Genomic DNA, 24,739 nt, shown 5'->3' with positions numbered 1-24,739 from the left:
CTTCTCATATTGTCCACTGCCTGGCCACTAGATGGAGATCAGGGTATCTGAGAGCTGAGTAAGGCTAGATGGAAGAAATTTAGTGTAGGCGAGATAAAGACAAATGTCCTAACAACCGTAGAGCACGACACTGTGGTGGGCATTATTAGGAGCTGTTCAATTTCACATAACATTTTGAATTTTGTGGCAGTACTACAGAGGAGTCTGTTCACTTCCATATTTACAATTTGTATATTTTCAATTCTGTTTATTATTTTGATCATCTAATGTAATGTAATGTTGTCTGAGTGTAATCTAGTACTTTTTCCCATTCTCAAGTACATTTCAGCTGTGAGCTCGGGGTAATTTTCTCCTTGAAATTATGGGATGGGAGTGCTCGTCTTTGTGAGCTCATAAAAAAGCATGACCACCTCATTACCTCAGCAATAAAAGAATACAGCCTCGGCTGCAGTGTAAGCAGTGTTGGTGTGCAGAGTCCAACGGCCCGACAGGCTCGTTTCGTGGGAGATGAGTGTCAAAGTCTTTGGCTCCAAGCTCAGATCAGCAACTGGTGTCCAGAGACCATGCTCTCGGGGAAGACGGTCAAGTTCATCCTGTATGAGGTGCTCCAGTTTGCAGCCCTCACCGTACCCATCTTTGTGATTATGGAGAGGTTTGCCAGAATCATACACACTGTGCAAGGAGGGAATCGAACGGCTTACTGGCTGGTGGTGGCGGTCTCTATTGCCTATGTGACCACTGTGACCCTGCTGGTGTGGGCTCCTCTCAAATATATGTTCCTGAAGCGGCGGAGGTTCATCTCAGACATCACACAGTGGTGAGTACAGATGTTGGGAAGTACAATAGTGTAGTAAGTGTCACATTGATGAACTGTCTGCATGTAAAAAGATAAAACGCCTTACTTCAAACAAGCGACAGACGATATAGAGAAGTGAACAAAGTCAGAATGATGAGAACGCCTTTTAAGGGCAGATTTGGAATTTGTTGCAACATAAATACAATAAAACTGACAAGGAGGAAACACTTGAATAACAATGAACAGCACAGTGTTTTGGAGGAAAACTGAAGCTATTAATTAATTAAAATAAGTAATATCAGCAAAATTTACTTAAAGGGGCACTGTGTAGTTTTGGAGAGTACATTCAGACTTAGAATTTTGATATTTACAATAATAATGATGTAATAATACAAACTCAGAAATGTTCATTTTTTTCCACAACTGAGTAAACAAGCTGTTCTCAGTGGGAAATAAGGTTCCCAGAACTCTGTTTGAAGCTAGAAAGGTGGCAGGGTCCGCCACATGTAAACAAAGTAAAACAGTGTTAAATTGTGTTGTCCTTTGAGGTCACTTTGTTTATGTAGTCATGGAAACAAAGATAGTGTGTTTATTTAGTTTGTTTAATGTTAAAGTGTATGTGTACGTGAAATGTTAAAGCAAGACAATGTAACATAAAAAATACTAAAATCCTCTTACAATTGAAAAGTTGAATTCAAAGCAATAAAATGCAGTCTTGTTCAGTTCGATACACTTTGAGGTTTGAGTGCTACAGCCTGACTTTGTCTGGTGTGGGCAGAAGTTTAGCTAACAATATTAAGTTAGACATCACTTTATAACCGAAAGTTGCTGATTTTATGACTTGTCTCTACTACGGCATGTTTAATTATCACATCATTCTCAGTGATGGCTTTTGTCCAGCCAAAGTCACTCAGTCTCTCATTAATCTATAAAGTAGCTACTATCAAGGAAGCACACTGTGGAAGAGTTTCATCTGATACAATAACCAATCAGTCAAAACTATTCACGTATTTTGGCTTTTATAGAGCATATTGCAGAAGAATTTGAATGAAATGTTTTGATATAATTTAATTCAATATATCAAATGCAAAAATATGTTTGTTTTTTTTTTTGTTTTTTTTTTTGTAAAACTGAGCCCATGGCTGTTTAGCCTGCAGATAAAACACACTGACAAAAATCAAAGAGTCGACTAGTCAGTGAAAGCAGTTTGTCTCAACTCATCTGCTATTATTTCCTTATTGGCACCGAACATAATTGTGTCAAACTCATGTTGTTCCAGATCAAGAAAGCTACTGAATACTCATTAATTTACTCAGTCCAGTCCTTTTCTTGTAATGAAAATATACTGTTTGTTTTGTTATAACCTTAATGGTCTTGAAGAGGTAACATGTCTTTTAAAACAGATGTTAAAATAAACAAAATAATTAAAAGTTATATGTAATAACCTTATAAAATAAAGTGTAAATATCTTTCTACAAGATTAACTGTTTTATGTTATAACAATAGGTAAAGTTTCTTGTTATGATGTCATTTGTATTATATATATATATATATATATATATATATATATATATATATATATATAGAGAGAGAGAGAGAGAGAGAGAGAGAGAGAGAGAGAGAGAGAGAGAGAGAGAGAGAGAGAGAGAGACCTTTCATGTTATAATGTGAGACTGATACTTTTTTCTGTTTCTGGCGTTACAGCAATATGCTTCTGTATTTACCTTTACATACAGTATATTGTGCATCTCTACTAACTATATAGGACAGAATTCTTGGTAAAAAAAGTGCAATAAATACATCTCTGTTAAATAGTATCTAACTGAACTCAATGACAACATTTGAGTTAATTGAGTAAAAGTGTTTGTTGACTTTCTTGCAGTGGAACAGTGCAAGTTTGACAAAATGTTGCATATAAATTGGGAATATTTAACACATTGGGATCATTATTCAAAAGTGGACTAAAACATCCTGTGTTGTTTTGCAGGAGACCAACAGCACTGGCATACATCGTCCTGTGTACCTTTCCATGCTTTGCTATTCTAATAACCAGCTCCAAGGTAATGTCATCCAGACTGATCGCTCTTGTCACTGAGGAGCACCTGTTGACGTTTCCTTCTGTCATGCTTCAACGGGGTCCTTGAAGAGGCATTTTGGTTGTAAACAGTCCATTTGAGGCACAAACTGGTTTTATGACCCCCTTGTGTGAGCGAATGGTGTTTAGATCACTATAATTATTCACTGAGTGATGGTTGACACGGCACATTGCGCCACAGAGGGAGAAAACGATGGCCTGTCACCGGCTCTACTAAGACTCTTGAGAGTTTGCTTCCTGAAGTTGCATCCAAATATATTCTCTGTGTGTGCTGAGATGGACTTTGACACCATCGCAAGTAAAAGGAATGTGTCCATCGTCACAAGACTGAACTCTCCATCTGAGGTATTGAGTAACCCACAGAGAACATAATATGTTGTTCATTAACTCAAAGTTTAATACCATCCACAACTCTTAGAAAAACTTGATTTTTTACGCACATAACAGTGTTCTTAACCGCTGGACAAGCAGGATCATAAATAAGAGAATCCGGCCACAAAGACCTGTCAGACATATTCATACATTTAATATTTCTTAATCTCCTGTTAAGGGCATTCAGTACCATCTTAATGTCTATAACGATGGGCTAATAAAATCAGATGGCTTCTTAAAACTTGGAATGCAGGAGTGCCTCTTTCTCAGTGCTGCCAAATGTTGTAATGAAGAGTTTCGATTTAGTTTCCTCCTGCGTCATCCTTCATGATTTGTCAGTGGCAGATCAGTTCTTTCTGCTATTGAATTCACATTCATTTTTAATGCCATCGGTTGTACTGCAGGTGCAGGCGGACAATGATCCAGGAATCCGCGACCATTTCGATGAGTTGCCTGTCTCCTTGGTGCTTGTGTGCCTCATCTGTGTGGACATCACAGAGAGGATTCGGCACTGCAAGCTCCTTGGATCGTGTAAGTCTTGAAGGAATGTGTATATCCTGCATTTTTTTTAAATGATATATTGTTTCCTCTGTGGGATGAAACTGATCATAGGTAGATGTTCTGATACTTTACAGCAGGAAAAGCATATTTGTATATAATAAAATGACCGGTATCGTTAGTGCTGACTCACTGTCACACTGTCATGACACACAGAGCAGAGTAGTAAAGTGCAGTTATGGTGCGTTCGGTTTACCTTGGAAGTTAGAGCTTGGTATAACGCCTTACCAAAGTTCAGTTTCAAAGTTGGAAAACCAGCAAAAGTCAGGTTAGCCATTGTTAGCAGCACCTGTATACTAATAATAACAACACTTGTTATGTTGCACGTTCAAACAGCAGAGCCACTTTTCACAGATGGAAGTTGGACACTAGTGTGTTTAAGAGTGATTTAATGACACATTAATCTGATGGAAGGGCTAAAAAAAGAAACCCACTGGAGAAGCCATCTTGGATTTCGAGGTTGGGGTTGGCGAAGTACGCCCAACTTCCAGGCATTCCAGTTGAAATTGAAATTGCCAGCTGGCATAGATATCCAAACATACCAATTGAAATTGAACACACCATAAGTTACACGCGTACTATTCCTACTATGACAAGTCAACATGTCTGGTGTCGAAAATGTTTCCATAAGGGTGCAACATGGAAGCATTGGCCACATGTTGAATTCAAACTCAAAACAAATTAGTGGGCACTGTATCACCAGACAAACTGCAATCTGCTGCTAGCTATAGCTGCTGTTGGCTAGTTTGCCCAGTTCTGTGCAGGTAGTGATATGGGCGTAAGAGAGTTCACTTTCCCCTTGGGCCCAAGAGCAGGCTAAGCTGGTCCTGATAGCCAGGATATACAGCATGCTGTATGTGCCTCTCTAATGCAACTTTACCAAACCATTTTTAAAACAACCACCTCCAAAATCATCCCCAAATGTCCCTGAAGCACATTTTCTTCAGCACACTGACATTGCATCTATATATTAGATTTCCAGTTTGTCCACCACTTGCAACTTTTATTGTTTTATGTGTATTTGTCGCCGGTGGCCACAGTCCACCAATAACAAAGTTAAAGAAGAAAGTGCTGAACACTTAACCAAGACAATATTAACGGTTTATAAGAAAGACTTTTGTTGATTTCACTAAAATCTAAAATTACAGAGTAAGACACACATACTTGAGGTTAACAGCTACATTTAATAGCACTTCTTTGCAAGTGCTTTGCAATTAGCCATATAATCAGCTGTGGACACACACACACACACACACACACACACACACACACACACACACACACACACACACACACACACTCACTCAGACGCTGATGGCAATCAGCTACAGTCTGACCATCTGGAGCAATTAGGGGTCCAGTGTCACTGAGACATGTGGCCAGGAGGAGCTGGGGATCGCACCGCTAACCCTGTGATCAGTGGACGCCCTGGAGTGGAGACGTTGATTAATTCAGGTGTTCTTTGGCTCTCAGTGTTGAGGGGGGAAAAAGCATGCGCATCATAAAGCACATTAAACCCTAGTTGAGTGGACAAAAGCAAAAGTGAAAGACTTCTCCTCAGAATGGGGGCCCAAAATGTAATGCCTTGGTAATTAATATTAAAGGGAGCATTAAGATAATATAAGATCAAATAAGATACTGATCCCCATATCCTGCGGATTACAGCTGATGTTGTGTGTGCTCGTGTCACTTGCAGCAGACGGCCTGGATCCTGACCTTGACATGTCAGGCCCCGTCCTCACCCACCTGGAAGCGGTGACCACAGTAACCGCCCAGCTGCACACTGATGAAGGCCAGAACGGTTTGACCCAGGACCAACCAGAGGCCAGGAACGGCAGCACCCCGGGCAGCTGGCGGGACCTCGCTGGCCCGAGAGCGTCCAGCGCTGCCTACCTGTACGCCTCCTCTTCAAGGCCCCGGTCCTACTCTGGTCCTCTGCGCTTCCTGTGGAGGAGGGACGGCAGGGCGGAGGCTTTTGTAGACAGCTTCATGTTCTGGCTCGACACCGTGGAGCTGGTGAGAGTGGCTGGAGTGCCATCGGTCTTCTTCTCAGGCTGGGTGTTCCCGGTCTACATCGTGGCCTTCCTGTCTACTCTCCGTGTGGCCATCACTCCCAACAACCCTCTGCTGTCTTCTGCTGGATTTGCTCTGCAGGACCTTCCCTTCTTTGTCATTCGAGTGGCTCTGATCGCCGTGTTTGGTTTTGTAACTCCCGTGTTGTACCCGTTGAAAAATGTGCTGGTGAGCCTGACTTTTATCTACTTCACATTCCTGACCAGGCTGAGGATTTTCAGAAGGCAGGCCATGTTTTGAGGAGGAGTGGCACATTGTGTTGTTAATGAAATATCTGCTTTGATTGCGGATGGCGGAACAGTTGGTATATTTATGTGCGGGGAGCTGCAGCGGGGGATACAGGGTGTTCCTACTGATGAAGAAGCACGACGTGTTTTGAATTGTAATGGCTGCAAATGCATTGTAAAGCTACTCATCCAAATGAAAGTGTGAAAATGATTCTGGATTTAAAACACAAAAAGCTTGTGTGGGTTGGACTGTACAGTCGGCCAATTCTTCTCATTTTTCTGTGGCATATTTGAAACCAAACGTATTTATTGATACTGATGATGACGTTGTGTTTACCTGCTACGTTTTCCATTTCTTTCTTTTTTTAACCGTACATTTATTAACAAACTAGAAAGAGTGATGTTGAAATGTGATGATTTTAAATCATTTCCCATCACCTTTACCATGTCAAATAAACATACTCTGTTTAAATGCTTAACACGTGACTTCCTTTCTATTTCAATTTTGTTCGACTTTATACTTGCACTCGACAATATCGCAGAGGGAAATGTACTTTTATCACTTTAAGTTACAAGTTACTTTTCAGATCACAGTTTGTCATGTCCTTCCTGTGTAGTGAAAACCTTGTATGTTGAATATTTCTGATAAACTGAAGGTTCAGGTGTTCTTTAATGTGTTAAACGTACAAAATATGACTTGTGACATTTGGGGGGCTCTCTATTGGAACAAAACAAAAGACTTTTGCAAAGTGTTGCGTGGAGGGTTTGGGCAAAATGAGGGGACAGAGCTGACAAAACACTGATTACTGTAGGAATACAGAGCTGATTCACACACACAAAAAAGACTTACAGCAGCTTTGAGTGAATGATCTGCGTGCTTCTTCCTCCTCTGGGTATATTCTCAGTTTTCCTCTCTTTATCTCAGTTAAGTTGCCAGTTTCTCTCACAGGACCAGCACATGACGGGCTTTTCTTTGCTTTCTAGCTTCTAATTTCCTTGCTTTGTCCTTGGCTGTGGCAAATTAGCATCTCACCCTCGTCTTTTCGCCTCTGCTGCAGGCACCATGGTGGTTTATGCGTTTTCATGGCCGTATAACTCTTTGTTTTGTAACCTTGGTGAATGAGAGTGTGTGTGTGTGTGTGTGTGTGTGTGTGCATATCGATACAGGATGCCACAGTGACACCACAGAGAGACGCTGGTGTATAATCGGTGGTCCTGCACCCGCACAAGTCTGACAGAATTACACCCCGTGGAGCACTTGGTCTTTGTCCGCGTGATGGATGAGCAAGGGCTGCGGGACAAAGTGTTTAGGGGAATTGCCAGACCGGTGGCTCCTGTCTCTCACAAGGGGGGGAAAAAGAGAGAGAGAGAAAGGGAAAAATGAAGAATTTCAAAAAGTAGCAGTAAACATCCTGATGCATCTGTGGCGATAAATCTGGTGAGTCCCAGACAAGAATTTATATCAGCTCGAAGTGCTTTGCCACACTGAGAGGGAGGATTTGTTAAAGGCGTTATTAATGACGTACACGGTGCCACCAGTGACAGGACACCAGACAAGCAGCTGTAATTCAGAGGGAGGGAGCAGAGCTTGCCTGCTTTCATTTACTGGTAGGAAAAAAAAAAAAACTAAAATTAACTTCCCCTTAATTTCCCCATAGCCACGATCATCCTCCTCCTTAATGATTCATACTATAATCTTCAAGAACGCATTAGTGCAGCTTCACTTATTGTGGCCATTTTAGAGTATGTCGTGTTGGCAGACTGCAGAGCACTTTTTTTTTTTTTTTTAATGTTTTATTCCCGTGCCACAGAATAAACGCTCTGAGTGATCAAAGGAAAAAGCAACAGCCTGTATCTGCTCGTCTTTATCTGAGCCTGTAAGATCCATGTCCAACTTTAAAGACTCCTCCGAGGCGGGAGCTTTCATTTCTCTCCCACTTTTTTATGTCATCAGCGGAACTTTTCATGCATGCTTAGAGAAGCTTTGCATTAATTCATCCGGTTGTAACCTCACAGTCAGCATGCCAAAATCTCCCTCTTGTTTTGTTTTTTTTTTAGATTTGTTTTTGTCCTTGAAGTTCCACTCTCTTGAAAACAACCTGCCTTTTTCTGTACTCGTTTGAACACGCAGATGTCGGGGCTGTAGCCAATATTTCAGAAGTCATGTGTACAAAAGTTTTCATAGCATACCTGAGTTACCACCAGCCAAGCCTGTACTGTAACATTTTGAGTGTATTTATTCATTTAAACTATAACGTCCGCAAATTTTGTCTATGCACATAGTCGTCTAATGTGGTTTTAGCGATAGAAATTTCCGTCTTGGCCACCACTTCAGTCAGAAAACAACATTTGTGCAAACATTCATGGTCAAAATAGAACGAATCCTAATGAACTTGAGCCCCCAACCAAGGCTGGCTTTTGATTAAAATGTCTCAAAAACTATTAGATGGTCTGACATGACATTGCACACCCATCGTATCATCAAATGAACTGTAATAACCTTCCTGTTGATCCCTTAATCCAAAGTGCCCAGAGGATGCAACATAATGGACCGAGGATCCCCTGACTTTTAATCCAGCCTTGAGCCAAGTTTTCACTTATCCTGTGAAATTCGTCTTTATCTTTGAGATGGATTGGCACACATTCTAGCCAGACATTCATTGTCCCCAGAGGATAAATCTCAGTGACTTTTCCTAAACGATTAAAATGTCTCAACAAGTATTGGACAGATGTTCATGAAATCGGGTACGGATACCAGTTGTTCTGCCGAGATGATTTGTAATTATCTTGTTGAGCACTTAAATGTCCACTTTGTAAGGGAAAGCAGATTTTGAGTCTCATCCCGGACTTGTTCCAAAGCATCAGTATTCGATGAGTTGGGAATAAGACGCAAAAAATATACTTATTCTTACAAAGTGGACATAGATTTAATAAGCAGTATTATTTGTGCTTTTTTGCCCACAACACCCAGACGACTTTACTGTACATTAGCCCTAAACTAGCCAGCGACAGCATGCACTGAGGTGTGTGTGTCTGTGTCTGTGTTTGAATTCAGGTCAACCTCTTACTCAACTCAGCACTCACCAGAGATTCCCTCTCTTCTTTCTTCCACTCCTCTCTGTACCATTAACTCTAAGAAGTACAGTAATGTTTCCCCTCCAGCTCCAGTCAGCAGTCAACATTATAGCAATACCTGACGTGAGAGGTCACCTCCGCTGATCCCTGCTGCAGTCAGGTTGATAAATGGGAGTGAAGATAAATCCAAAAAAGCTCTCCTCCTGTTGGTTAACAGCACCAGATCAGAGTAGAATCTGATGTGGTTCTGGGTGTTTATTCATCCAGAAGGTCTGGTGCAATACTCAGGAAGCGTTTTTGTCTTGAAGAAGAAACCCCCTAGCAGCAGAAATAACATGTTGTGCCTTTAACTTGTCATCTAGCACCATCAGGTGAAGATTTTAGTTGTAAAATACACTGGTTTATGACAATAAACTTTGCAAGCCCTCATTTTCCCCTAATTAACTTAGATGGTTTGAACATTGTTCGGCAAACATTAAAGGTGCAATACGTAACAATTGGCCACCAAATCAAAGCAAAAAAGGTTGCTGCATATCACCGGTGTGGCCACCATCTGCTGCTAACTGTAGCTGCCCTTAGCTAGTTAGCTTAGCTTGCACGTCCGAAAGGGGAAACAAGAGGAGTGTTTATACCACTAGCACATCTGCTGGTTAGCAGCAGTAGCATAGTGTTGCAGAGACATTTACTATATATGTCTCTGCAACACAATGCATAAACATCGTAATGTCAAAAGTGTTATTTATTCACATTCTGTCCATACTTTTATTATTTTTTAAAACCTTTTTATAACTACAATTCTTACATATTGCCCCTATAATGTGTTAACAGTGTCACTGTGAGCATGTGAGTGTGTTGATTTTGCATTTTAGTCACTGCGTCACTGCGCATGGCGACACCCTCGAGGAGTCGCTACAGTGGCTTCAACTACAAAGACTGAATTTAGTCTAAAACAAGGCGACAGAGACCTCTCTGTACTTTTACAGTGAAGCTGGTTTCTTTTCAGAAACGGAATGAAATATTCTCACTGCACTGACAGATTTTCTTCAGGCTTTCAGAGTAAACTACAGACAGAAATGGCTCGAAGACTCAGAGAGTTTTTTTGCAACGTTAAGCAGTCGCAGATTTATCCCTGGTGCAGTTCTCAAGGTAGCGTGAAAAAAAAAAAAAAAAAAAGAGCGCGACAGCAGAGAGGAGAAATGACAGGAAGGGAAGCAACAGTGGAGGGAGAGAGGGAGGAGACACTGTAGACAGAGATGAAGAGAACAAGATAGAAGGGGGGGAAAAAGAGAGGACGGATAGAGAGAGGAGGGGAGAGGTGGGGGGGTGTTGCTGTTAAGGATGGGTGGAGGCTTTGTAAATCGGAGAGACTGGAGGCGCATTTGAATTCAGGCTGTGCGTCTCCTGCGCTAGCCGAATGTTACCTGCTCTAGCATGGCAACAGAGAGAGAGGGAGAGCAGTGAGCTTCAGCTGCAGCCTCCACACACACAAACACGCACACACACACACACACACACACACACACACACACACACACACACACACGTGCATGCACTGTCACAACAGGAGCACAAGGAGTGACTCAGGTAAGCAGGAACGCTCCTGATGAGAGAGGGAAGCAGCGTGGCGGAGTGAGAGGAGGAGGAGCCACAGAGCTGCTGGGATTTTCTGAGGGGAGGAAGAAAAGAGGAATTGCACAGAACCTGAAAATCTCTGTATCTGGACTCCCAGGGTGGGCTTTACAAGGGAGGGACAGACGGGGATACGGGCAAGACGGATGTGGAGTGATCGGGGGGCTCCGATTGGATGAGTCCGGCTAGACCAGAGAGCACTGAGGGACACACACACACACACATACACACACAGACAGAGAGAAGAAAATGACATTTAGTTTTTGTAGCAAGAGTGTTTGGGGGGTTTAATCCAAGGGGTGGCTGGAGGAGAGGTCTGTTTTTCGACACTGAGGTGGGGTAGCGGGAGGGCAAATAAACACAGGATGGCAGATGAACCACCTGTCCTTCTGAGATGAGATGAGGTGAGCACACACACACACACACACACACACACACACACAAACACTGACACACACACGCACACATACATCAAGAAGACATACAAACCTCACACATTCGTTGGATTCGGGACTGATTGGATCCGGGCTCCCCACGGAGCGCAGGACTGCGAATAAGCTGTGAGGCGTCTTTCTTTTCTTTTTTTTTTCTTTTATTGGAGTCATCTGAGGACATAACTTAGCGAGCCACTGAAACCTCAGGTGGACCGAAGAAATACGATCCTTTTTTCTTTCTTGCGGGGATCCCAAACTACCTGAAGAGCCGGCGATCAGGTGGATCACCTGTGCCATGAGGATCCTGGCCTGAGACGACCCACCACCCGGAGGCTCTATCAGCCTGTCCCCTCTTCTTCCCCTAACTGGATGTCTTGATGTATTGCTGTGGGCTGGGACACTGGCGGAGAGTGCAGTCCACCTATGTAAGTGACCATCGCAGCATCACTCGCAGCATCTATCCTTGTGTTTTTGATCCCATAGCAACAGTGAAGTGTTGGCAGAGGGAGGCGAGGGGAGGCGAGGGGGGTGATATACGAGCCATGACACATGGCATGGCATGTGGTCTCTTTTGCAAATAACCCTCAGAATTCATTCACAATTTTAGGTACCAGCAGCCGTGTGTGTGTGTGTGTGTGTGTGTGTGTGTGTGTGCGTGCGTGTGTGTGTGTGTGTGTGTGTGTGTGTGTGTGTGCGTGCGACTCTCCCAACCTGTTATTCGCTGCTGAGGTGTTCTCCGCTGAGTTCCCATTCAGGCTGCAGTTTATCAGAACAGATTTGTGAAACAGCTCTCCGTATTGATTCCGGCATGGGACTCCATGAAAACATGACCTGAGCGCCGATAATGTGTGTTTTTCTCTGTGAGGCAACAGTTTGAGTTCATTGCCAAGCCAGTAAAATTTTTAAAAAGAAAAGGTCTGGGGAGGGGTGGTCGCGTGTAAGGCGATACGGTGATTTTGCACACATGACAGCTGCTCAGAAGAGCTGTTCTCTGCACATCATGTGTCCCGTCTGAGCTGTCTTCAAGGAGGAGGTGAGTGTGGGAGGACAGACAGGTGCAGTTATCTCATTACAGGCCAGGTTTGACTTGTCCTCTCAATGACAGCGAGGAGCACGGAGCACGGTCTCACACCTCCCCTCCACCTGTTCCTCTTTATTTCTTCTCCTTCTCCCACCAACTCTCTCTCCTTCTCCCCTTCCTCTGTTCGCTGCCTCATCACCACAGCCGTTGTAGATTTTTTTTTTCTCTTCACGTGTCTCTAAATCCCGCTGCAGTCGACACTATAGAGTCCCAGAACTGTGCATTGTGTGATGGCGCTGACTGCGGAGGACCGATCGTATCCACATCCCTACATGAAATAGGCTTACTGTCAGCCCCTTCAACGCTCAATAGGCTGTCAGCGCAGATTACCCACAATCTGTGTCGCTGCATGCGGCGTGCGAGCCCACCTCAGCAACAAGCCCAGGGGAGAAACTTACAGGATCGAAAAGCCACACACGGCTAAAAGCATCAGCACATCAAGAAGTGGGGACCTGATGCCCACGTTTAGTGTCAGCGAGAGGGGAAAACCCTGAGCCCAGGAAGTGCACGTAAATGTGAGGAAAACCTGCTTTCATGCACTCAGGCTTTTAAAAAAAAAGCTTGTGATGAGTGGTTAATGCCTGTCTGGCTAACGTTCATCACTCATCCATTATTTTCACTCCCTTCACAGCAGCAAGTTATGTGTTGTGTTGCCGAATACACAGTTGCCTGTGAGATTTTTGAACGATGGATCAGTCCAAGTCACAACTTTATAAGGACAGGGGTTCCCGGCCTGGCAGGTTGACACCTAAATTATACACTCGCTAATCTGCGATTCCGCAAATCAGTGATGTGTTCATATTCTATATGACTTTACGTTCAAATTTCAATTTTACGTCATGATGCAACACCTGTGCTTATGTTCTGTTTAGGTTTAGGCACAAAAAACGCTTGGTTAGGGTTTGTAAAAGATCATGTTTTGTCTTGTAGGTCTGTTGGCACATGCATAGCTGGAAATTGTCCTCACAGCTCACTGTAAATTCTTGGTTTTTGGAGAGAAACTGTCTCCAAATCTCAAAAAATACCAAATTTTTCTTTTCTCTAACGCGACTCCAAATAGGCCAGGTGTCACACCACCATCTCCTGTCGGCTCATATGAACATAGTCTGAACATCATGCGCTACGTAGAAATGTTGATATGATACAGTACATATGAAACGTACTTATACGCGTTGTTTCAAAAAAACTTAAATCGCCAGCAATTTACACAATTTATGTTTATTTTTCTGGATTTTTCTCTAATCTTTGCTCTTTCATTATGCAATCTTGGCTAGTTTTCTCTCATCATGTATCCCCCTGTGGTTGCAAGTAGACATAAACCTGATTTAAAGGACCATAAACCAAAAAGTTTGTGAAACACTGGTTTAGGGCCAATTTCTCATATAGTGCATGATGCACATCTAAATCAACATGTCAGAAGTAAAGCCACGGCAACTTTGTTCAAAAAAAAATCTTCTCCAGCACAGCTTTAACCAAATGTCACTTTAGATTTATATTTTTTTAAGAAGATGTTCCTCCAGGTGTGGTCGCTGCTGGCAGAGAGCAAAGCTGGATTACTTTAAGTGGCTGCCTGGCTCCTAGAGGGATCTTAAGACACCTCACTGTCTCTGCTTTGTTGTTGATGTTTTCATATTGCTGAGTGTGTGACGACGGCTCGGCCAACAGGGTGAAGGGCAGAACTCAGACATCCACATTTATATACACTTCCTCAAAGCAGAGGCGTTTCAGGTCAAATGCATTCTGGTGCTTTGCTCCTGACCCTCTCCACTTAAACTGTCGGAGGGAAACTCTCTCGAATGATCACGTCCGCTTCTTAAATCTTTGCAATCCTACTATAACATTTGGTCCTCAAACTGAGATTCTTGTCGGGTTAGGGTTAGGGATTTTATACGTGAAAAATGATCTCCTCATTTTATTTCTTCACAGGAAACACACACAGCTCCGGTCACGCCATTACTTCCAGCATTTTTTGGGGGCATCTCTGGTTGTGGAGGAACCATTTTATTTCATGTGCAGGATGCAACATGAATTTTTTATACTGCAGAGGTAGTTTTGATTCTTTTCCTCCTCATAGCCCGCTCCTCTCAAGGTGAATCTATAAGGGCCGTGGATCCATACGGCACCGAGGTGCTCATTGATTATCGCGCTGAATCAAAATCTTGTGGATTCTGTAAACACGCTGCGAGCTGCAGTATTGACTCGTTTCCTCACTCAACACTCGCACTGCTATTTCCTACCTCACCGGAGGCGATGGGCTTGTAGATCACAGACGAGTAACTGTGTGGGACCCAAAAAGCTCTTCAGGACGGCTCAGCTTTCATTTATTTATTCTTAGAAATGTAGTTTAGGCGAGTAGGGGGGTTCATTAATTGCTAATAAAGTTTTTAAAAAGATAAGTGGAGGCTGTTGCAATACTTGAATGAATTATTAATTGGCTGACTAGAAAATATTCATAGCAGAGAATATGTTTTCTGTTGTAAATATGGTCAGAAAATGTGTTTTCTGTAAGTAATCCACCAAGTACAGACTGTTATTTTTCATTACACTTTCACTTAAAGGATCAGTCAAACATTGTAAGAAATTGATACCACATCCACATCTGTGTGTTGAGTATGGAGACGATTAGCTTAGCTTAGCATGAAGACTGGCAGCAGGGGGAAACAGCTAGCCTGGCTCTCTCCAAAGTTCAGCAATTCAACTACAGACACCTCACAGTTGACTCAATAACACAGCAATGTATTATGAGACTAAGCTTATATTTAGCAACTAGTCACTTTATTCCTGTCAAGCTATGAATTTCTCCATGCAGAGAGCATGAGGGTGTAATTAGAGATAAGCCCTCTGTGTTAAAGAGCTTTGAGGGCTGTCTCTTTTAATAAAAACCTTTCTAAAACCGAAAACACCAGAGCCAAAGTGTAAGGAATGGATTAAACTGTGTGTTTATCTGCTCTAATGTCAGCTGCTGACATTAGATCCTGTCTGATGGGTTACAGCAGTAACCCAGGTTCTCTTTACTTCTAAAGCCTATCATTAGTATTAACATGGCATTAGCAAATTACAGTGTGTGGGGTGATAGATTACATGAGAAACAACACGTGAGGGATTGATACCAGTGTGTCACTGCCACTAATATCAGAGTTAAACTGAGCATCGTGAGGACGTTCATGCTAACGTTAGCGTCTCTGTCCTGCGGCTCATTAGATTTGGGGACGATGGCACGAGATGAATCTTTGCTCTTTCTCCTCATCCTGCCCCTCAAATGTTTTTCTCATGTGAGAGTGAAACACACTGAAAGAGCTTATGTGTGGTTCACAGTTTTTAGATTTTGGAAATGATTTTGGAAACTTTTGAAACTTTAAGAATCAGGCTAGCAGTTTCCTCCCTGTTTACAGTTGCGCTAAACTAAGCTAATCATCCCTTGGCTCCAGTGCTGCACGGACCTTCCCATCATACTCTCAAGAAACAGTAATTGGAAAAGTGGATTTCCCCAAAGTGTTGCAATGCACCTTTAAAAACACTGTGTCATGTACTTTGCAGTTGCCTACCATGCTGTTTTTAGGACATTGTGAAGGGGCTCATGAAATTAAAAAAAAAAAAAAAGAGTTTGGGATTTGGGATTGGCAGAGAGAGACATTCATCTGTAATATCATCAAGCTCTCATGCAGTCAATCCATCTCTTCCTCTCTCCGACCAATCACAGTCGTGGAGCTCAGCGCCGCGATTACAGTCAAAAACATGCAGGAACAGAAACATAATCATAGAGTGACAAAATAGCAGATGTGCATGTTGTCTCTCTCTTCCTCTTATCTGTCTTTGTGTGAAATTAAGAGGTTATGGAGAAATATTCCGTAGTCCACAAGAACCAATTCAGTGAAACGTGTTTGTGTGTTTAATCTCATGTTAGGGATCAGTAACCTGCCCTCCAATCTGTGTCGGCCCGCTGCGCCCTGACTGGCCCTCTCCAGTCGTCTGTCCTCCCTCCTCCACTTAACTCTCCCGCCATCCTCGTGCGCCTGACATCCCTCCACCTCTGTCGCTCCGCTCTCCTACCTCTCTCCCTCCTCATCCACGAATTTCGCCCTTCCTGTATTTCCACTTCTCCCCCTCCATCCATCTCCCCTCAATCTACTCCGCTCCCAGATGTTAGGAGGGCAGGATTGGCCGTTTGCTGGCCCCAGCCTCCGGCATCATGGAGGAGGGGCATCAGCCAGATGTTTGGTTGCATATTCATACAGGCTTTATGAATCTGATGAGAGCAGACAGCCACTGACAAGGAGAAGGAAGAGGAGGATTCAGGTGAACGACTGAAGGAACTTTTCCTGCATGATCTATTTCTGCCTCTGACGGGCACTTCTGGAGTTATCCTGTTTGTTTCTTTCTCCCACTCCTCCTCCTCCTCCTCCTCCTGCTTCTTGAGTCATTTTTGGATCATGTTGAGCCGGGTCTGATTGGAGGGCGAAGCTCCAGGCAGATGTAAATCTGGTGAGGGTTGCTGGCACAGAAGGAAAACAGTGAAGGACCTCAAATGAAAAAGCCCGACTCCATATCCGAGTGGGCTGTTGCTGAAGGTGGACTTGGATCCGTGTGCGTGCGCGAGGACGCTCAGTGTTTCGGGGGTTGGGCCTTTGGCCTCTCCGCCTGCAAGCCATGTCAAAAGGGCCCAAGAACAAAAATGTCTCCTGGGTGAGTACTGCTGTCTCTGTCGCTGGTCAACAGGGGGAGGGGGGAGTGAGAATGGATGGAAGGGGAGGGCTGTTTGTGGATTATCAGAGTTCAGTTTGAGTGCTTTTTCATTTATGTCAACGTTATCTGCTTTTGAATTGGCTATCTTTGGTTGTAATTTCTGTAAACCAACGTTTCAGATATATTTTTAGTCATCTCAGCAGCCAGCAGTCTGGTGCTGCGCTCACCCAAAGCACAGTTGCTCTATTGTGGACCAAAGAAGAAGCATTTTTTGAAGGTTTCTAGAGGGAGAGCAGATAACAGATAAAAAAAACATTGTCTCTGCTCTTTTGCACATCTGCCTGGACGTGTCCAACAGCTGTGCGGTCAAAACTGTCCTAAAGCCCTCTGCACTCCTCTCCAGCCCGCTTTACAGTGCCATGCTCAGCCAGCTGAAAAATAAAAAAGCATGAGCAAAAATAGAAAAAGGTGATGATTAGGCTCAAACCGATGAGGGTGAAATGGGAGGGGCTAACTCGTGCTGACATTGCTCAACTTTGCGTCCGTTTGCGAGCAATAGTGACTTGTGGAGTCTTTTTTTAGGCCGGAGCAGATGTGTGGTTTCTAGCTGTGTGGACACGGTGGAGGGCAGAGTGGAAGGCCGAGGTCTGGAGCTTTGCCTGAAATTGTGCGTGCCATCCATCTCTGGCCCGGCAGCCCTGCCCTGCACTCCTGGCCCCAGCTTGACAGCGTACACACACACACACACACACACACACACACACACATACACACAGATGCACACACATTCTGGTTGTAAGAAGCTTAGGGACAGATGTTTGTTTATGTACATGTGTACATGAACACGTGTGCTGTGAATGCATGGGGGGGAGTGAGATGACTGATGGGTTTTTTTATGGCGCTGTGTGAAAGAGGCTCTGTGAACGCTGCAGTGGAAGCTGGACCATGCAGTGAATATGATTTTTATGTCTTTTAAACAAAAATTCTGGATCAAGTGTAGTGAAAGTTATCCATATCTTCCGATTCAATTTTGTCCAGTTTTGATTTTTCCTAAATCAAGTCAACAACCATCGTCAACTAAACATTTCAGTTCAAAGTGCACCATGTTGGAGCTCTTCCGCTGCTCGTCCTGGTCAGGATGTTATAATCTCTCCTTATCTGTTACCTGATCATCAGTTAAATCCAACTCAGTCGCCAGAATAAATGCCAACTGAGTACATTTCTGCAACTCATGCATGTGTTGAAACGTAACATTTCTTTAATTTGCAGTGTTACCTTTCTTGAGGATCAATATTTTCAGTATTTCATACTGTGACAAAGCTTTGCTCATGCTGTGGTTAGGTTTAGACACAAAAACAACTTGATTTGCGACATTAAAAAAAGATCATGTTTTGATTCAATATACAATGTTGTTTTCACACTTCACCATGTTGAAACTCAGTCCTGAGCTGTGGTCACTGGCTTCCCACAGCCTTTTCACTGGTGACTCCTGAACACTGGCACTGATGTGCTGGTCACAGTGAGGGACGGGTAATATCACCTTTGAGCAACATGGCAGAGGATCTGCTAGCCCTCCTGGGTCGTTTGAGCCAGCTGACAATCATAAAGCAGCCCCAATCATTTCTCTCGGCCTACTTTCAAGCATAATAACGTGCACTTGCACTAAATTAAAACAACTCTGATTCCTTCATTTGAAAACTTTAATCAGCATTTATATATGATATACAAATCTCTCTATCACAGTCATGGTTATCTTTTACAGTCACAAACGTTTGTATCAGTCTGCATTGTTTTGTAGCGAAATTTCTTATTCAGATGTTCAAAAACGTGTATGGTTTGAAATAAAACAAATCTACCTGCATTTTTTTTTTATACTGAATTATTTGTTTGAAAAAGTTAAAATGAAGCAATGCCTTCTGGGAATTTCGAGACTTAATCGAGCAGACCGTCTACGTGATTGTTGGAAGTTGGAAGTTGACTGAGATTAAGCTTGTAAAAAAATGAATGGAGGGATGAAGCGACACACGGTGGGAGACACAAGGAGAAAAGAGAGAGAAAACTCAGAGAGCACCGTTGGCTGACAGTGAAAAATGCTGCAAACTGACTGATCCGTTTTTAAAATCAAGTGCAGCTTCAGCTAGCACTAGCGCTAACACTGCTAGCACTAATGTTAGCGACACAGCTGAGCCAGCACACCGGGGAGAGAGACAGGACAGAGAGGAAGACGAGCCAGAGGAGGATAACTGTGTGACGGTAAGACATGTTTTTATTATGGAGCGGCTGGCTCTGATGATTCATTCATTTGTTTTATGCATTGTTCTGGTGCAGTTGTTTATAGCATGTTAGTTTACGCTCACCATCCCTGAGGCTATCAACAGTGCGCGTTCTTTACGTGCGTCAAAAGTTGCGCCCCCCACCTCCCCCCGTGGGCCGCTGGCGGGTGAAAATGCCAGGGCCGTTTTTTGTTCCCATTCCGTCACTGGCTGGTCAGCACCTTGCATGGAAGCCACTGCCATCAGTGAATGTATGTATGTATGTATGTATGTATGTATGTATGTATGTATGGATTACTGTAAGTCGCTTTGGACAAACGCTTCTGCTGAAATTCTGTTTAAACTTTAACATGCACCTCATCCCTGCTGTCCTATATTTTTTATTCTGCTCTGGCTTGACAATAAACATCTCGATTCCTGATTGTTGATATGACACATGCTGTAGAGACGTCAGTACTGTGTGTATCACATGACAAATGTGAACGTCTGGCCTGGTAAAATCATTTTAGTCATTTTAACTGTCGTTTATGACAGAAGAAAGTTTGATCTCAATGTGACCATGATTTGTTATAGGAATATTATTATTGGGAATGCACCTTATTAATTTGTCCTCTGTGTTCAATTAAGCCACAAACATTAGCCTTCAGCCATTGGTCCTCCTGCTCTGCTCTGAAAAAAAAAAAAACAGAAAAAAAAAAAGTTTTCTGTGCTTGCTCTAGAAACAATATGAAGAATATTTTTTCAGCGACCTTTACAAAGTTTTAGGTTCAGAAGTAAACATCCTTGGAGGATTCATGGCGCTGTATGTATGCGAGTGTATGGATGGTTTACTTCCATACATGGCTTGTTTCAGCACCAGCAACGATCCGACCGCCTTATGTAACAACTTCACAGCCGTGCTAAAGGGAGTCAAAGTAAGCAGGGAGTCTGTTGGAGCGTTTTGCTGGCACTTGAGGAGAGCTGGCTCTCGCTGGAGGAGATTTGAAGTGTCATGGAGCAGATTTAGTAAAGCCCCGAGTCTGGTGCAATCCCGGGTCACGGTGTCACCACCTTTCATTTACAGCATCTCGTCTGTCTCTATCACAGCTGCTGTGATCGCAGCGGTCTGACTTCTGATGGTGTCCACTCCAGCAGCAGAGGTATTGATGAGGAAGTGTAGTGTGCATCTACAGACTGTATGCATGTGTGTGTGTGTGTGTGTTTGTTGCAGTTCCAGATGTGTGTCTGACCCGGAGGTCAGTGTCACAGCTTCTTGCTCCACACCGTCACAGGACGTCCCAGCTGACGCCGGCCCTCCATGTTGCGTTTCCATTCTCAGTTATGTAACACTCTCATCTGTGTCCCTCGCCTCCCAAAGCTCTCCCTGGAGATTTCGGTACCTCACCGTATTGCCCATCTGCTGACATTCCCTGCTTGGCTGTCTGGGTTACAGGCCATGGCGACAAATGGACCGTGCAGTGTTGCTTACCTTTAGGTGGAGGGAGTATTAAGATACCAACTAACCACTTCATTTGGATATTCACTGTAAGATTGGGAAAGTTTGGTCGGCACACTGGTATATTTTGTGTTGTTCTGTCCATGTGTACAGGTACGAGATGAGCTAGTCCTGGTGGCGTTCAAGAGACAGTTCATCCCAAAATCAAACCTATTGTTTTGGCTCGAGTTGTACGTTTTTGAAAATATGAATGAGAGTCAGAAATCTCCTTTTCTCACAACGCAGCTCTTTAAAGGGGCACTGCGTAGTTTAGCAGAATGTATTCAAACTCAGAATTTTGATACTGATGAGTACAATACAAACTCAAACCTGAATAAACAAGCTGTTCTCAGAGGAAAATACGGTCCCCTAGGAGCACTGTTTGAAGCTAGAAAGGTGGCAGGGTCTGCCATCTACAAACAACTGCACAACAGTATGAAACTGTGTTGTCCTTTAAGTTTGAAGTTTCAGTTTGTTTATTCAGTTTAGTCACTCATGGGAAATGTTTGTTTGTTTGTTTGTTTATAAAAAGCTGTCAAAACCGCACAGTGCACATGTAAAACCCCCTCATATTTATCTTGTAGTCTCTTTAGGTCTGTCCTGTCACTGAAGAGTTTTAATTAAGCTTTTTTTTTTACGCTATTTATAACCCATATTTCCACGTGGCTCCATGTGTAGGCTGAGCCCCTCTGAACGCAGCTCCGCGCAGTCTGAGGTAAACTTGAGGATGCAAGAAGAAGAATCTGACAGATCAGCCTCTCTGTGCGGCTCGTACTTGGCAAGTGGAGAGTTTTAAAGTAGTGACATAATGACACTGAACTCGTGTGGCGAGGGAATCTGACTACTGCGCCCCGTGGAGGGTGAGGCTGAGGGTGAGTAGCGGCTCTGTCGGTGGCGTTGTGTGCTGTAAATCGGGCGCACAAAGGAATTACGCCGGGCTAGCTTTTTAATTTCATCTTTCTATTTTGGAGCCGGGCCATGATAATACTCCCATTTGTGCAGCGCAAAACCCGCAGGAAGTTGTTTGGACACACACACACACACACACACACACACACACTAATCAGGCATCGTAAGCGCAGAGGACGGAGCCAACTCGGGTCAACAACCTAAATGAGACATCCCTCACTTTGCGTTATCGCGCACGCCTGGACGGAGCGGACACCTTCTTGGTTTGTTCGGTGTTTGAGGTCAGACTGAGCGGTGTGCGGCTCAACAGATGCAGCTCCGAGAAATAAGCCTTTAATACCCCCTAGGACTCGGGAGAGGGTAACTACACTCCACTCACAATACACTCTTAAGAGAAACCCCTCACGCCGCTCATCCGCGTCTCCGGCGGTGCTCTCTGCGCGTCGCCGGTTTCTTGGGAAATATCTCACCTTTGCGCACAGGAACGGCGCGCAAAGGTCGGCGGGTTTTTTTGTTTTTTGTTTTGTTTGGTTTTTTGTTTTTGTTTTTTTTCCCCCGCGTCTGACGGCATCCTCGGATATTCCCACCTGAGGTGAACTCCCGTGGCATGCCCGTCAATGTCTCATGTCTCATTTACTGGAACCAGGTGAGCGATAATTCGATCTGGTCGTCACAACCGTGGGATAACACGAGTGGAGCGCTTTAACAACCATGCCACCCAAGAAAAAGGTAAAACAAAAACAAAAATGGCAATATTCTTGTGTTTTTCGTGCGTCTGTGTGTGTGTGTGTGTGCGCGCGCGCGCGCGTTTGTGTGCGCGATCGTGTGTATGTGTGCAGGAAGGGTAGGAGAATGCACCATCTGTTGCACCGGGCGTTAATCCTTGTGTGAGGCCTTTCCACATCACTGCACTCGGTAACGCTGACACAATGCGCAGGGCCAGATAGAGATGCATTTCCACATGCATATACTGCATCATGTCATGTGTCCAGTTCAGACACCACAAGCTTCAAAGGGAGTTGCATAACCACTGGCCCGCTGTGAAGAGCCTATGGATTATAGCTCTTTTCTTGCCCTTTTCTTTGACTCCTGGACTCGCTCTGAATTTGGTGTGATATTGTGTTCAGGCTACAGGCGCTCAGAGAGTTTATTTTTTCCATTCCATTTTCACACACGACACGTTTTATATTGTGCAACAGTTCCTAACCTGCATCATTTTCAACATTTGCCAGAAAAAAAACAAAACAAACAAAAAAACACATATTACTTACAGTATACCAGTGTTACATCCACTGTGCTGAGACTGAGAGAACTGATCTCTTTACTGAGGGGACCTTTGTGCTTCTCATGTATTACATTCAAGTCACAGAGCGAGGTGAGGATCACTGAACGACGTGCACTGCTTCTCTGAAGGTATTTTCCAGAATCTTAGAAGACTATTCCATCCATCGGGATTAAAAGATAAATGAAGATTTGCACGAGATCCCATACCTATGGTGTCTGACATTGAGGCTTCTGGAATGTTCTCCACATCGGGGGCCACAGTTAAGCAACGAAGTGAGGAGAAGTAGCATAAAGAGCTTCAGTGTCAGATAGGACCTCAATTTAGGTGACTCAGTCCGGTGTGAGACCAGAGGTCAGCGTTTCGTTTTGTTTTCGGATCGGTCACCTTATTTCCTGCATTCTGGTGACTTCTTGAATATCACCTAAAAAAACACCTTACAGCAAATGAACTTGAGGCAGAATTGTCTTTCCAAAGGCGAACACAAGATCCTGTCATTTTTATTGGCCCTAACTATACAGTACACTGTCTGTATACACTTGGTGTTACCCTACATAATGCTTAGTTTTGCCAGCTGGCATTCACTAGCAAACTAGTATTTTACCTGACATCAGACAGATCCCTTTTAGGGTCCCTGGTGCCGGTACAGTGCATTCATTTCAAGACAGAAGATGCGTCTGTAGATAGAAGTAGATCTCGTTGGTGAAATCAACTGAACTATGACGTTAACACATCTTTTAAAATACCAGCCAATGAAGTAAACAGGGGGTACGTCACAGGGCTAATCAGCAGGGGCCAGTTCCCCCCGTGGTCCGGCCCTGAATCCATCCATGGCACCGAACAACGTGAACCAAAATTTAAAAGTTAGTTACTGTTAGTTATATTTGTTTACAGTAATGCAGTAATTAGGTATGTTTTACATTTTCACGCAGTGTACTGACCACTCGCTGCTTTTGTTTTTGGCCGCAGCACGCAACACTTCTCAGTGAAAAGGCTCTAAAAACCCACCTTAGACGACCTCCACAGGGTCAAACTCAAGAGTTAGTGAACAGTTGATGAACGTAATGTAGCATTTGGCGGCTAAAGAGCCAGATATTTCCCTCTGGAGTTCACAGAGACAAAACACTAGAGTTAAAATGAGTAAATATCAGTGGTCGGAAACAAGACTCCAAATGACCAATAATGTTGCTCCATATCTGCTGGATGTGTAATTAAGCAACTACACATAAGGAGAAAAAAGGAAGAAAAAACTATGTCGGCGTTGGGTTTTTAGCTTGTTTGTTGATGCCCAGAAATCAGTAAATGCAGGTTTAAGGATTCTTGAGACAGCAGTAAATGTCACACAAATGTCAGGGTATTTGTTTTACAGAAGAACAGATTCTTGGCATGAATGTACTGTGAGACACAAACTGGAGCCTGAGGAAACCTCACGGCTCCTGGGTGGCCTACTGTCTTGGCTTTACAGTGTGGCTTGCACCTAGAATAGGAAAAGCCTCTTAGTAGCTGTTAGTGGGGCATTACATCCAGATACCTGCCCTCCTTCCAGACAGGAAGTGGGGCAATAAGGCAGCAGATCCGTCTGGAAGCTTCCACAAGAATATTGGTTAGACCTGTTTCCTTTTTTTCCCCTCTTCTCTTTCTTAATATTTTTCACACTACAGAAGAACGACATAGATGAGAGTTCCGGCGAGAACTGTTATGAGGTAATTGCCTCAGTGCAATAAGTGAGAAATTGTCATAACAGGAGTGGTTGGCAAAATGTTTTTTGTTTTTTTATT

General features: G+C 43.6%; 2 protein-coding genes across 3 annotated transcripts in view; both read left to right on the top strand.

Moving 5' to 3' along the window:
* Nucleotides 1–445: 445 nt before the first annotated feature.
* si:dkey-32m20.1 (transmembrane protein 236) lies at nucleotides 446–6,600 on the top strand. The gene is made up of 4 exons (XM_037082643.1): nucleotides 446–817; nucleotides 2,784–2,856; nucleotides 3,668–3,794; nucleotides 5,518–6,600. Exons 1-4 carry the CDS (start codon nucleotides 564–566, stop codon nucleotides 6,132–6,134), a joined length of 1,071 nt encoding a protein of 356 aa, XP_036938538.1. The 5' UTR covers nucleotides 446–563; the 3' UTR covers nucleotides 6,135–6,600.
* Nucleotides 6,601–11,636: 5,036 nt separating this feature from the next.
* cacnb2b (calcium channel, voltage-dependent, beta 2b) overlaps nucleotides 11,637–24,739 on the top strand; it is a 35,266-nt gene continuing 22,163 nt past the window's right edge. Inside the window, exon 1 of one of the 2 annotated variants that reach the window (XM_037083326.1) lies at nucleotides 11,637–11,684. In XM_037083326.1, coding sequence (XP_036939221.1) covers nucleotides 11,637–11,684 — 48 coding nt within the window. Of the gene's footprint in view, nucleotides 11,685–22,036; nucleotides 22,409–24,739 lie in introns of those variants that run through there. The other variant, XM_037083327.1, reaches the window with a different exon arrangement.

The sequence above is a fragment of the Acanthopagrus latus genome, chromosome 21 (genome assembly GCF_904848185.1).
Source record: "Acanthopagrus latus isolate v.2019 chromosome 21, fAcaLat1.1, whole genome shotgun sequence".
Lineage (NCBI taxonomy): Eukaryota > Metazoa > Chordata > Actinopteri > Spariformes > Sparidae > Acanthopagrus > Acanthopagrus latus.
The sequence above is the reverse complement of the archived record's forward strand: the minus strand, read 5'-3'. Positions and strand labels throughout refer to the sequence as shown.